Below are 14,154 nucleotides of genomic sequence, written 5' to 3'. Positions count from 1 at the left end.
GAAAGAATCTAAGTTTGTTTGTTTATTTGAGACAAGGTCTACCAGTGCTGACCAGGCGAGATCCGCCTGCCTTTGCCTCCTGAGTATAGGATTAAAGGTGTGTGCCATCACTGCCTGTCCTAAATACAGGCATTTAAATAGTCTATTCAGTATTCTTTTCTAATAGAGACAGACAGAGATGGGGAGTGAGGGAGGGAGAGAGAGAAAGATAATGATAGTTTTGGAATTAAACTCAGAACTAGTGGTACAATATGTACCACTAAGCTGTATCCCCAGGTTATGATAACTTACTTTGGGAATATGATTTTAAAGGTAAATTAGGATTCAGAAATGTTAGTAAAGTTGGAGTTACCATAGAACTCTGCTTTTGAGGCTATGCCATATTGTGATTTTTTTTTTTTTACCTGTATTAAGCCATATTCTTGTGCTATAACGACAAACTGGAGGCTAGGTGATTTGTAGAGAAAAGGATTTTATTTAGCATGAAATTGAGGACATACAATATGGTGCTGGTTCTCGTGGTTCTCCCTGTGGCTGCATCACATCATAGCAGATGCCATTATGGCAGAAGCACATGGAAGAGAGGATATCATATGTGAAGTATTTGGAAATGGGGGACTAAGATGGACATTGAGTAGGGTCTCATGAGACATTCCTTTCCTCTTGTAGTGTGTCCCCAGTGACCTCTGACTGGGCTTCACCTCTTAGAGGTCCTACACTGAGGACCAAGCTCCCAGATTTCCTATTGGGAGAGGCTAAACTCTTTGAGAAAATAGTTTAATGCTGATGTTTGCTTTACCTGTTGGATGACTGGTTTTGGTCAATTTGAAAGCATCCAGAAAATGCAGTTTAAAGTATCAGACCTTTTCATATTGTTTTCGGGATTATGATAAGCCAAAAAGATGAAAAACATGTCAAAGATTTTTTTTTTACTTATTTTGACATTGTAGTGTGAAGGATTAAGAAAATTAAGCTTTTGTTTTATTTTTGTACATCATTAGGCACATACATGAAGGTCAGAGGCAACTTGTGGGAGTTGGTTTTTTGCCTTCCATCTTGTAGGTCCAATTCAGGTTGGTGGCAAGAGCCTTTACCTTCTCACATGTGAAGTTTTTGATGCCTTTATTTTCATGTTTTGTAAATTTCAGGTGTTTGCCTATGAACTTCAGAGCAGAAGATTTAGCAAGTGGCATTCTCCGAGAACGAGTGAAAGTGGGTGCGAGTTTGGCTGATGTTGATCCGATGAATATTGATAAATCAGTAAGTTTGTAAATGTTTCCAGAAGTAGTTTTATTATTTTTTTTTTGTTTTTAAGGTTTTCCTTATTTCTAAAACAACACTTGAAGAAGTAGAAACTCAGATATGACCAATATTTGTAGTTTCATGTGTGTGTTTTGGGTCCTCAAAACCTTGGTCACACATGCTACTTAAGTTTTTTTTCTTTCAGTGTTACTAGAATCTTCAGCAGGTAGGAAATGAAGCTGAGAGGGTTTTACAATTCTGTTTAACGCTAGGAGCAACGGGTTGTTGTTGGAATTACCTGATTTTATGATCAGACTTGGATTTTATGTACCTTCCTCTGGCTAATGAATTTTAAGAGAAACAAGTTGGTATTATAGGGACTTAGCTGGATAACAAAATTACCATAGAAAAAAGAATTGCAGAGAAATAAATGATAAATGGACTTGAGATAATTAAGGTATTCAAATATGATGGATTTTAGTGAATTAATTGCTTTTGGAGAGTGACAGAAACAAACTGAGTATATTGTGCAGGCTTCTGGTTTAAGCAGATAGGTAGATAATTGATAGTCTTGATAGGTATTGGGTGGTTCCATTATCTGAAGGAGAGTATACAAGAGGAGGAATAAGATGGGAAGGGGTTTTAGTTGACTTCAGACATGTTATAGGTATCTCTGATGTACCATAAGTATAAGGCACTTGTAAGCAACTGACTGGTTTGATATAAGGTAGGAATATATGGTAGAAATTTAGGTATATGTCATCAGTGTAAATACTGTTGAAGCCACTGTGGACAGGTGATAGTTGTACTCCAAGGAAGGGATGTGGTCTGAGAAGAACCAAGTTTATACAAACGTGGTCCACTGATTATAATGTCTCATGCTGGGGTAATTTGGAATATTCCCTCATAATCAAGAATTTATCTGATTTTTTTCTGGGTCTCTTGCATCTTCATACATAATTTAACTGCTTCTATGTGATTTAAAAGAAATTATCAAATTAGAGTTCAGTATACTATTGAAGATAAAAATGTAGTTGTCCTCAATCCAAAGTCATAGAGTAAAATATTTGTTTCATTATTTAGTACTAAAGGAAATTTTAGATTGTGTATGTCCTGAATCCCTAGGAAATAGTACACTTCTTGAGAACCTCATTATCTTTAGATTTGGTTTGCCAGTACTACTTTACTCTTCTAAGTCTATTAACTTTAGCTGTCTCTGCCAGTCAATTCTAATTTTATTACATATATATATAAATAATTTAACTTTTTAAAAAATGTTCCTGGTTTTGATCTGCTTTAATTTTTTATAATTAGTTTTTTATAATTTCTTTTTCCTGCCATAATAAATAGTTTATAAATCATTTCCAAGTTCCATGGTAGAATGAGAAGTAGGGAAAGGGCTCCACCAGGTTCCAATAGGCAATCACTGTTAACATTCTATAAAATTTTCTTTAGGCAGTTTTTCAACAATTTTTATAAAGTCTTAATTGATATAACTGTTATGAGTGAAATAAACAGTTTTTGTCACTTCTGGTATATCAGTGCTTTCCTGTTTCTTCATTATTGTCTCCTATGTGGAAAAATTAAATTTATTTCTTAGTAGAGGAATTAAATACTAAAGAGTAAGTTTTTGTTTGATTATGTTGTGTTTTGGAGAGAGTCACAGTAGTAGAAAATGTCTTCTGGCTCTATCCATTAACTAAATTTTGTCGGGGGGAGCAGTTATTGCACCAGCTGAGGATGCAGAAGGATGGGAAGTGTTAGTGTATAAATGTGACACCTTCTATAGATACTTGCTGACGTTTCCAGTTAGGCGCTGATCTTATTCCTGGGTTGTTCAATTACTAAAAGATACTTTACTTTGACTCTGAGTTTAACTTTGACTATATTTTTCTACATGTATTTGTGTGCAGCCAAAAACTTACTTGTATGCATGCTCAAAAACCCCTGAAAGAATGTATTTGTGGATTATGGAACTCATAAATTAAAAACATTTATAGAACATGGGCCGGGTATGGTAGCACATGCTTTTAATTCCAGCACTTGGGGGGCAGAGGCAGGTGGATCTCTGAGTTCAAGCCCAGCCTGTTGTACACAAAGCTAGATAGACAGTGCTACATAGTAAGACTGACTCAAAAACAAACAAAATTTTAGAACCTATGAAATCACTTTATATTAAATTTCCTCCTTTTTTTCTCAAGGTGCGGTTTGATAGCATAGGTGGACTAAGCCATCATATACATGCTCTGAAGGAGATGGTAGTTTTTCCACTTTTATATCCAGAAATTTTTGAAAAATTTAAAATTCAGCCTCCAAGGTATGTCTTAGATGTTTATTTTTATACTGTTATTGTTAATTGATTGAATATCAATTAATTAGCCTTTGATTATAAAAATTTTATATATATTTGTTTGACTTTTTCTAACAATGATGATTAGAAATTTTTATTTAGAGCACAAAGGTTTGTTTTTCAACTGTACCTGTTTAGGAGTCCTTCAGGCACAGGACGAAATTCTTTATGGAGATGTAAAATTCCAGACTTATTTCTCTAGAATTAATTTAACCCTTTTCTGATTGCAAGAGTTTGGTCCTTTGAGGGCTCACCAAAGTGAAACTTGGAAATATACTAGAAAAAGCCTTATCAGTTATAGAAAGGAGCTGTTCTTTCAACCCTGGCTCCCTGACCCAAATAATCACACAGAACTATATTAATTACACTGCTTGGCCAATGGCTCAGGGGTATTTCTAGCTAGCTTAAATTAATCTTAAATTAACCCATTTCTATTAATCTGTGTATGTCCTGAGGCTGTGACCTAATGGTAAGGTTCTAGTGTCTGTCTCTGTCTGTCTCATTGGACAGCTACATGGCTTCTCCTTGACTCTGCCTATTCTCTCTCTGTATCCCTATTCAGATTTGCCGCCTGACTTTATTCTGCCCTGCCATAGGCCAAAGCAACTTTTTTATTAACCCATGCTAATATAATATATTCATAGCATACAGAGGGGAATTCCAGATCAATCAGTGCTTAGAATTACTACATAGCTATCTAAAATTATATGTTGGTGTGGGAAATCTTAAATTGGTGATTGTTGATGATAACAATTCTCTTAGATAATCTTCATGAATTTCTTTGATTATAAAACCATTGGTATAAACTTCTTTAAATAATTTTTTTGTTTCTCTTATTCTAGGGGTTGTTTGTTTTATGGCCCTCCTGGAACAGGTAAAACCTTGGTTGCCAGAGCATTAGCAAATGAATGCAGTCAAGGAGACAAAAAGGTGGCTTTTTTCATGCGTAAAGGAGCAGATTGCTTGAGCAAGTGGGTTGGTGAGTCTGAAAGACAACTTCGGCTTCTTTTTGATCAGGTAAGAAAAATCAGCTAATTCAAGGGTATCTTTTCCTTTTTTAAAAAGAATACTTTATCTTCAAATAAAGTTGTGAGGAGACATATATTCCAATTAGTATGTGAAATATAAGATCAGTAATTTAAATTGTAAGCTTTAAAGGCATAGTTATTTTATATTACCTGTGGGAAATTGGTTCCAGCAGTTCCTGTCTGTTCGTACATAGAAAATCTACAGATGTTCTAGTTTTTATACAATCTAGTATATAAAATAATAAAGTATTTATGTACATCTTCTTGTATGCTTAACATCATCCCCCATATTTTATAACATTTCATATAAATATATACTATGTAATTAGTTTTGGTAGACATGTCCAACTTAACTGACATTGGAAGAACATGTTTTTGGCAAAATTCATACTTCAGAACCATACAATTGAGTTAAAAAATGATACATACCTTATTATTTTGTTTTAAGTAAGTTTAAAATCTTGATTTGGACTGTCCATAGATTTGTGGCACAGGGTGGACACACGTGTTAATGTAGAGATAATGACTAAGAAGAAAAACTTTGTATGTGTTTGCTACAGATAAAGAGTGTCTGAAAAACAGGTTTATCTTCCGGTGGTTGAAACATTCATGAATTGTGCAGAACTCTCATTCATGGTTGTAGAAAGCTGCTTATATTTAACTTATATTTTTCTAAAAGATTTGGATATTTATGATCCATAAAACACTGTGGTGACTGTTGTGTGTATAATACTATGTTAGGTACCACTGGAAACCTGGGATGTAAAGTAATCTTAGGTTATAATTTTATTGAGAAAATGGTATAGACAGAAAATGTTGAATGTTTATGGGATATGTTATTTATGGTCATAGTTATATGAATCTTTTCTGTCACTGTAGTAAGATACCGCCTGGGACAATTAGCTTATGAAGAGATGAGTTTATTTGGGCTCACCTGGTGGTCATAGTCCGTTATTAGTCCCTTGGGTTTAGACCTAAGCTAAAATTGCACATAATGGTGGAGCACATGACAGAACCAAACTGTTAATGTTTTAGCTCATTAGCCAGGGAGGAAAAAATGAAATATTTAATATTAGTCAGGTTCCCGTGATCTCTTTTTGGATGTGTCCTCAGTGACCTAAGGACGGACCCTACCTTCTGAATAGTTCACTATCTAATCATTTAAGTGCCACCCTAAAGGCAACAAAATTTAAGAAATGTTTGAGGTATAGTTACCCAGACCACACCAGATTATAAATATATGACTAATAGAATTCAAAATTAAGTGAGTGCCTTAAAAAGGCAGAATGAAAAGAAATGAGTATGTTAAATATAACAGTGACTTTTAAAATGTAATTTTCTAAAACAGAACATGGTAGTATTCAATTGTAGTTCCAGATATTTATTACTAATTATTATTACTGTGTGTATAAGGTCCTGGTTTCAATTCCAGAATCACAGGAAAAAAGTAAGCATTACAGTAAAGGAAAACTCACACCTGATTTTGAGGTGAAGGGATCAGGTGAGCCTAGGAAATGAAAACCAGGCATGGAGGCATGAGACTATAATCCTAGCCTCCAGGAGGGTCAGCTGGAAGGGCTGCCATCAAGTCTCAGACTAATCTGAGCTAAAGAGTGAGACCCTGTCTCAACAAAGAACAAGCAAACCACAATTTTTCTATACCTTAAAAAATTAGTCCTAATGCTAGTTTTCATGTAAATATTGGGTTTAGTGAAGGAAATGTGTCTTATTTGGAAATTCATTTTATATTTGGTTATGCCCCAATCAATATGTGTGAAGAAAAAGTACAATCAAGAATTTATTAGCCATGCATTTCTATGGTGAAAGCCAGGTTTGCCAACTGACACCTCTAATCCCTGCAGTTGAGATTTAGGGGCCAGCCTAGTCTTTATGCTGAAATCCAGATCCTCCTGGGCTACAGAATGAGAATCTCAAGACAAAACAAAATACCCTTTATTCAAAAAACTGATATATAATGGGTGAAATAATTCAAATGCCATTTGCAAGTTAATAGTGTAGAGCAGGGAGTAGTGGTGCACACCTTTAATCCTAGAACCTGAGAGGCAGAGACAGGTGAATCTCTGAGTTCGAGGTCATCCTTGTCTACATAGCAAGTTTCGGGACAGTCAGGGCTATATAGTGAAATTATGTCTTAAGAAAAAAGTAGTGTCAAAATTGCTATTTTCTAGATAATAGAAAGAGGAATAAGTAAGATCTAGATGTTGTGTTCAGTGTCTAATGCTAATTCAGACAGGCCATCTGAATAATTGAAGGAAAAATAATCACTAAAAAATGTAAGATACTGGTAATAGAAGAGTGAAGAATTTATGGGAATTCTCACATGTTGTCTAGTGAGTTAAAAGTTAAACCTTTTTGGCTATTACGTCAGCTGGGCAGTGGTGGTGCATGCCTTTAATCCCAGCACTCGGGAGGCAGAGGCAGGCAGATCTCTGAGTTCGAGGCCAGCCTGGGCTACAAAAGCTTGTTCCAGGACAGGCTCCAAAGCCACAAAGAAACCCTGTCTCAAAAACAAAAACAAACAACAAAGAAAGAACTTTTAGTCATATCATGCTAGAGATACAAATATATGTTAGTTATTTATATTTGCTTTATTGCTACTATTTCATAGTTTTCTTGGGTAAGTAGGGCTCGATGGAATGTTTGTTTCTGTTTTTAAACACTTGCTTATAATTATGACTTTTAAAAATGAAAGTAGCAAATATTATGTATTTGTATGAAAGCCTACTTAGATATATAGTTATGTTAAAAAAAAAAGTGTTAGGGGCTGGAGAGATGGCTCAGTGGTTAAGAGCATTGCCTGCTCTTCCAGAGGTCCTGAGTTCAATTCCCAGCTACCCACATGGTGGCTCACAACCATCTGTAATGGGGTCTGGTGCCCTCTTCTGGCCTGCAGGCATATCATAGAAAGAATATTGTATCCATACTAAATAAATAAATATTTAAAAAAAAAAAGTGTTAGTGACTGGGCAGTGTGCGGATTGTGGTTGAGTAGATTCTTAGAATCTGTGAAGTCGTCCTGAATTCAATTTTTATTATTAAAGAAAAGATGAACAAATGCCTGAAAATAGTGGTTGTGGTCTGTGGGATACCTCGTAGCTGACTCTGCTGCTGCTGTTTCCTTTTTACTGTGTTTTGGTTTGTTCTCATTGCTTTGATCTTTGATTCTTAGGATTGAACCCAGGTTCTCGTAAACATTAAGAAAATGATCTACCCCTCAGCTACATTCCTTAGCCCCATTGTGTACTTTTAAATACTTGCTGCATGTTGTACTATTTGTTTTTATGTTCCTTTTTCGGGAAATATAAAGTTAAATTCAAAAGCAAAAAATTAAGTAATTTTAATTTTTCTTTACTAGGCATATTTGATGAGGCCTTCTATAATATTTTTTGATGAAATAGATGGATTAGCTCCAGTTCGTTCTAGTAGACAAGATCAGATCCACAGGTGGGTTTTCCTGAACTAACTATATTGATTTCTTTTTACTTATTGATGTAGTATTTGGTTTTCGCCCTTAGTTAAACACTTTAAAACTTATAGAAATTTTAAAATGTAGCCTATTTTGTAGAGGTTCTTTCACTCAACACAGGATTAATTTTACAATCTGATAGTGATTTGGTTGCTTTTGGTTTTATTCTGTGATAGTCCTACTGTGAATACTTGTATTCATGGCTTTATGTGAATGTGTATTATACTTTTTTGGGGGTAGATGTCTAAAATAGCTTTTATTATTTATTGTGTGTGTGCTCATTCAGATGAAAGGACAACTTTTGGGTGTTTGCTTTTCTCCTAGCATGTGGGTCCTAGAGATAGAATTCAGGTTAGGCTTGTGTCATGTGCCTTTACCTGTGGAGCCATCTCTCCAGTTCCACAGTCCTATGTTCTATTCCTGTAATATGTGAGAATTTGAATTGCTCCTTATTCCTCCCTCCCCGCAGAATTGAGATTATGAATTCATTTTACCATTCATGTCACCTTTTATGGGGGTGCTTGCACAGTGCACATTTTACCCATCCCGCTCTTGCTATTTTATTTTGATACATTGATTATTTAGAATGGTTTCTAATTCACAAATACAGTTATTTACCACAAAATGATGTTTTGATTTACCAGGTATGTTTTGGTATGGTGACCATATTTCACTTCTTTTCCTTAAGGCTCTTTGTCAGTCAGGTTCCTGTCACAATCTGTCCAAGATTCTAATCTACCACTCCAGTCCCAGCATCCATATAGTTATCTCAAGTCATGTCATCTGTCTCTGTCGAGTGCTGTGTACCAGTTTTGTTCATTGGAGCCTTACGTGGGCCCAAGAACCTGCCACCAGTCTTAGGAAAATATCCACTTTGTATGTTTCTGGAACCACAGAGAGCTCACCAATATTTTTGGGTGCCTCACATCTGACTCTAGAATGCCTTTTTATCCTTGTGGCATTTGGAGACAAGGATTTTTGACCCTTTAAGCCACATCTAAATTTACTAATTCCCATAAAAGAAGCCATTGAGAGACCCTGTGGTACTAGAGCTAAAGCCTACATAATTTACCAAACTGGTGACTAGAGGCACATTTTCAAAGAAAACTGTATTCTATGATTGTCACTCATAAAAGGGCAGCGATACCCGATCAGCCAAATACATTGATACTGTAAGCTCACCAAAAAAATCACAGGAAAAGTGGTTAAATGACAGCTGAGCATAGTAGCTGTCAAGTACTAGACCTCCAAGGAAAAAAATAGAAATGAAGTGATTAAGAAAGAATTCTTTAGAGTGAATGTAATGTAACTGAATGAGATTCAGGTGAATGCAGACGACTCAACAATGTTTAGAAAATAATTCATGATATAAATGAGAAATTCAGCAAAGCAATAGGGTTTGTGAGAAAAAAACCCTGCAAATGAGGAATCCAATAATTCAAATAAAAATTAGTATTAGAGAAAGAGAGGAGATTTCTCAAAATAAATGAAAGTGGGAGCCTGAATAGATAACTCTGAGTCATCTTAGTGGACAATCATGCGGACTGGAGTTCAGATCCTCAAACACACGGTACAATCCAGGCATTTAGAACTGCTTGCAACTCCAGCTCCGAGGCATTGGGTACCTATTCTGACTTATAGATGTTTGGTGTTTACCTGTCCATACTCATGCATATACATGTATACCAATATCTTTAAAAAAATACAAACAATTAGTGAAGCAGAGTAGGTTAAAAGAAAAAAAACCAAGCAAACAAAAGTAAATATATGATATATCAGAACCTAAGAGCTATGGTAAAAGCAATACTTTTGAAGACAATTTATTGCAATAAGCCCAAAATAAAACTTAGATTTTAAATAAACAATTTAATGATTCATCTAGTGGACATAGAAAAACAAGAGTAAACCAAACAAAATTAGTAAAAGGAAGAAGTAATAGTGAGAACAGTATTAAATGAAAAATTGTAAATATAAAAAAAAGATCTGTGAGGTAAAAGATTTTTTATTGGTAATATTGATAAACCTCGAAGAATAATCAGAAAAAGTAAGAAATATAATCAAATAAATGCAGTTTCAAATAAACAAATATTGAAGGTCAAGTATTAACTATAACAGTGTGGATTATTATGAACAACTATATGCTAATAGGAAAGCCTAAAGAGGAAACTTTTTTTTTTTTTGACATTTGACTTACCAAAATTGAACACGGAGGACATACAAAATTTAGATTGACCAATAGTAAGTAGTCTGGCATGGTGATGCATGTGTGTAATCTTAGCACTCTCAGGAGTGGAGGCAAGAGCAGGAGTTCAAGGACAGCCTCCACATTTGAGGCAGGCCTAGTATCTATGACGCTTTGTTTCAGAACAGTAACAACTCACCAAGTTGTCTTCTGTTCTCCACATGCATGCCGTGATATGCATTTTCCCCCTTACTATAAATAAAGTGTTAAGGGAAGCAAAATTGCTATACAAAATTGACATAGAGGAAACAAAATTGACTTTATACAATAATATTAAACTTGCCATGAAAATCAAGAAAGCAAGTGCTTCACAATATAAACAAAATACCTATAAGTTACTTTAACTTAGTTAATAAAAAAGTTCTACATGAAAATACAAACTCCGATAAAGAAATTGAAGAAGGGACTGTAGAGAATGGTTAAGACCACTGTATGTTCTTCTAGAGCACTAGAGATTGTTTTCCAACACCCATGTTGGGTAGCTTACAACTATCTGTAACTCCATCTGTGGGCTTCCCTCTTCTGGTTTTTAAAAGCACACACATACACATGTTCAGACACACAGACACATAAATATACATATAAATAATTAAAATTTGGAGAGACAGAACAAAAATGCAAATGAAAAATAGATAATGTCATTGATTAGTATTATTAAAATGTCCATACTAACCACAGCAAGTTACACTTAAATGGAGTTCCCCTCAAATTACATTGACGCTCTTCAGAAAATTGCATTAACACAGCCCTAAAATTGATAGGAAAGCACAAAGCACCCTTAGTAGTAAGAGAAATCCTGTGGATATAGAAAATTAGATGCAATATAACAGCTAATTTTAATATATACTATAGAAACATAGTAACCCAAACAGGTTGTTATTGGCTAGAAAAAGACACATAAACAATTGGAATAGAAAAGAGATGCCAAAAATAAAACAGTGCATCTATAGTCATCTGATTTCCAACAAACAGAAGAGTTAAAATCAAACATTTGAGAAAGAACATTTCAATGATCAAACATTTCAATAAATGATACTAGGAACTTACATTTCCTCAGGTGAAACTTTATCTCTACTTCCACTCTTTAAAAAATCAACTCAGAATGGATTACAAATCTTAAAATGAGACTGGAAACTTCTAGAAGAAACAGTACCATTAGTTGAGGACCAAACATCCCAACATGAGCCAGTGTAGGTCATTTTAGATTCAAATCAGACCAAATTCAAATTAAACATAAATTTATAATTCAAAGATACTGCCTCATTTTTTTTTTGCTGGGTAAGATGCCTATATCATAAATTTTCAGTAATCCAATTAGAAAACAGAAAGCATGGATTTCCTAAACATTGGCTTTTGATTTTGTATACAATTTTTTAAAACACAGCTAGAATAGTATATTTGGGAAGGAAAATTAATTTTGACAAGGTTTGTGTATTCTAGAAATTATTTCAGCAGTAAAAATAAAGAATAGGAGTGAGAACAGTTGACAAACTAAGAACACTGTTGTTAGAATTCAGGGATACCATGATAATCCCACAATTGCTCTCTACTGAAAATATACTGCTGTAACCCTCCCCAATTCTAGGGATCAAAAATCTAGGGCCGCTTGTAGGCACTTTTTTTTTCTTCCCCAAGATGGTCTTTTTATATACCCCTCACTGTACTGGAACTATGTAGAGCAGGTTTTGTCTCAAAATCACAGAGCTCCACCTTCCTGGAAGTCACACATCTGCCTTCCAAATGCTGGGATTGAAGGTAGATACCTGTACACGGCTGGAGGTAAATACGCTACCACTGTAAATTTAAATTATTTTCAAATATTTTTTCTATAAAACTAGACTTTTTTTTGTTGCCCAGGCTAATTTCAACCTTCTGGACCGAGACATTCCTCAGGCCCCTGATTATCTATTTCTATGTGCGCGCACTACCATGCTCTGGTTCTCTAGTTTGCTCCATTTACACCCACTCTGCACATACACAGATCAGAGACAACCTTTGGGTAATTAGTTCTTGGGTTCCAAGGACTGACAAACACTCTATCTGCTGAGAATTTCTCTTGCTCTCCATTGTTTTCTGATAGCTGTAGCCTAGGCTGACCTGGAACTTGAATTTCTTTGTATCCATTTCCTGACTGACTGCTGGAATTATTAGACATGTACCACCACATCTGACTTTACCTGTTTATTTAAGATTTATTTATTTCTATGTGTATGTGTGTTTCCTTTTTGCTTGCACGTATGTTTGTGTACCATATGTGTGCTCAGTGTCCTTGAGGCCAGAAGAAAGTGTTGAATCTCCCAGTATTGTAGTTACAGTTGATCGTGAGCTGCCTTTTGGATACTGGACATTGAACCCAGTATGTCTTGAAGAGCAGTAAGTGCTCTTAAATGCTGTGCCATCTCTCCATGCAGTTCATGTACTTAAACGATACAGTTCATTGGCTTTCAGAATCTTTTTAGAGTTCTGTTACCACCACACAGTTTTATAATATTCTATATTCTTAGAAACCTTGTGTTCTTCAGGCATTCCTCTCAGCCTTTTTGTTAAATTCCCTTCACTAGGAAACTACTCTACTTTTTGTTTCTGTAAGTTTGCCTAGTCTAGATATTATGTAAATGTGATTCTGCAATGTTTGGCCCCTTTGTCCATATTTTTTCAGTTAGCAGTATTTTCAAACTTTATCCATGTTGTATCAGTTCATCGTTTTCTTGAATGGATGTCACTGAGGATAGAGTTTTTACTTTGTAGATGAGTCTTGCCTGCAAAACTGTGTATCAAGGTGTCCTCAACTGGTGATCCTTTTGTCTCAACCTCCTGAGTGTTGGGATAGCAGCCTAATTTGCTTCATTTGTTGACATAATCTAGTCTGTGGATGTATCACACTTATCTACTCATTTGTGACTATTCACTTGCTCTGACTTTTACACTATTCTGAATAATATTGATCTGAATATCCACATAATATTTTTCCTTGTGAATGTTGTTGGGTCATTTGGTAGCTCTTAAATAGTGGAAGATCTGCTGTATTAATGTCCAAAAGTACCCCATTTTACACAATTCCCAGCAATGTGTGAGCGTTATGATTTCCCTAAGTCTCACCAATACTTTTTTTAATCTAATTATAGTAGTTCTAGTGGGTTTAAAGTGGTACCTAATTTGGTTTGATTTCCATATGCTTGGTTTAATGATATGCCCTTTGTATGCCATCTTTGGAGAATTGCTTTTTAAATCCTTTGCCTATATTTAGATTTCACTGTTTGTATTTATCTTTTATTATAGTTACATATTTTGACTTTACACTTTCATTTAATATACAATCTTCAAATAGCTTCTTGTTTTCTTGGATTGCCATTTCACACTCCTTTTTAAAGCATTTTTTAATGGTTTATTTCTTCTTCTTTCATGTGCATTGGCATTTCGCCTGCATGTATATCTGTGTAAGAGTGCCAGGTCCCAGTTCCCTGAAACTGGAGTTACAGACAGTTGTGAACTGCCATGTGGGTGCTGGGAATTGAAATTGGGCCTTCTGGAAGAGCAGCCAGTTCTCTTAACTGATCTCTCCAGCCTCCTCATTTCATGTTTTCTGTTTTGTTTTTTTGAGACAGGGTTTTTCTGTGTAATAGTCCTGGCTGTCCTGGATCTTGTTTTATAGACCAGGCTGGCCTCAAACTCACAAGATCCACCTGCCTCTGCCTCTGCCTCCCAAGTGCTGGGATTAAAGGCGTGTGCCACCACTGTCTGGCCATTTCATGGTCTTGATTACAACTTTTGATGCAGGAAAGTTTATTACATTTATTTATTTTGT

General features: G+C 35.2%; 1 protein-coding gene across 4 annotated transcripts in view; it reads left to right on the top strand.

Moving 5' to 3' along the window:
- The window catches only part of Atad2b (ATPase family AAA domain containing 2B), a 151,030-nt gene that overhangs the window by 45,367 nt on the left and 91,509 nt on the right, over positions 1-14,154 (top strand). For all 4 annotated transcript variants that reach the window (XM_041642944.1, XM_041642936.1, XM_041642947.1 and 1 more), the window contains exons 10-13: positions 1,149-1,260; positions 3,444-3,559; positions 4,435-4,609; positions 7,997-8,085. In XM_041642944.1, the coding sequence (XP_041498878.1) occupies positions 1,149-1,260; positions 3,444-3,559; positions 4,435-4,609; positions 7,997-8,085 (492 nt within the window). The remainder of the gene's footprint in view (positions 1-1,148; positions 1,261-3,443; positions 3,560-4,434; positions 4,610-7,996; positions 8,086-14,154) is intronic.

Source organism: Microtus oregoni, unplaced genomic scaffold (genome assembly GCF_018167655.1).
Source record: "Microtus oregoni isolate MIOR12 unplaced genomic scaffold, Mior012 000002F_ref0000024, whole genome shotgun sequence".
NCBI lineage: Eukaryota > Metazoa > Chordata > Mammalia > Rodentia > Cricetidae > Microtus > Microtus oregoni.
Note: the sequence above shows the minus strand (reverse complement) of the source record. Positions and strands in the feature narration are given on the sequence as shown.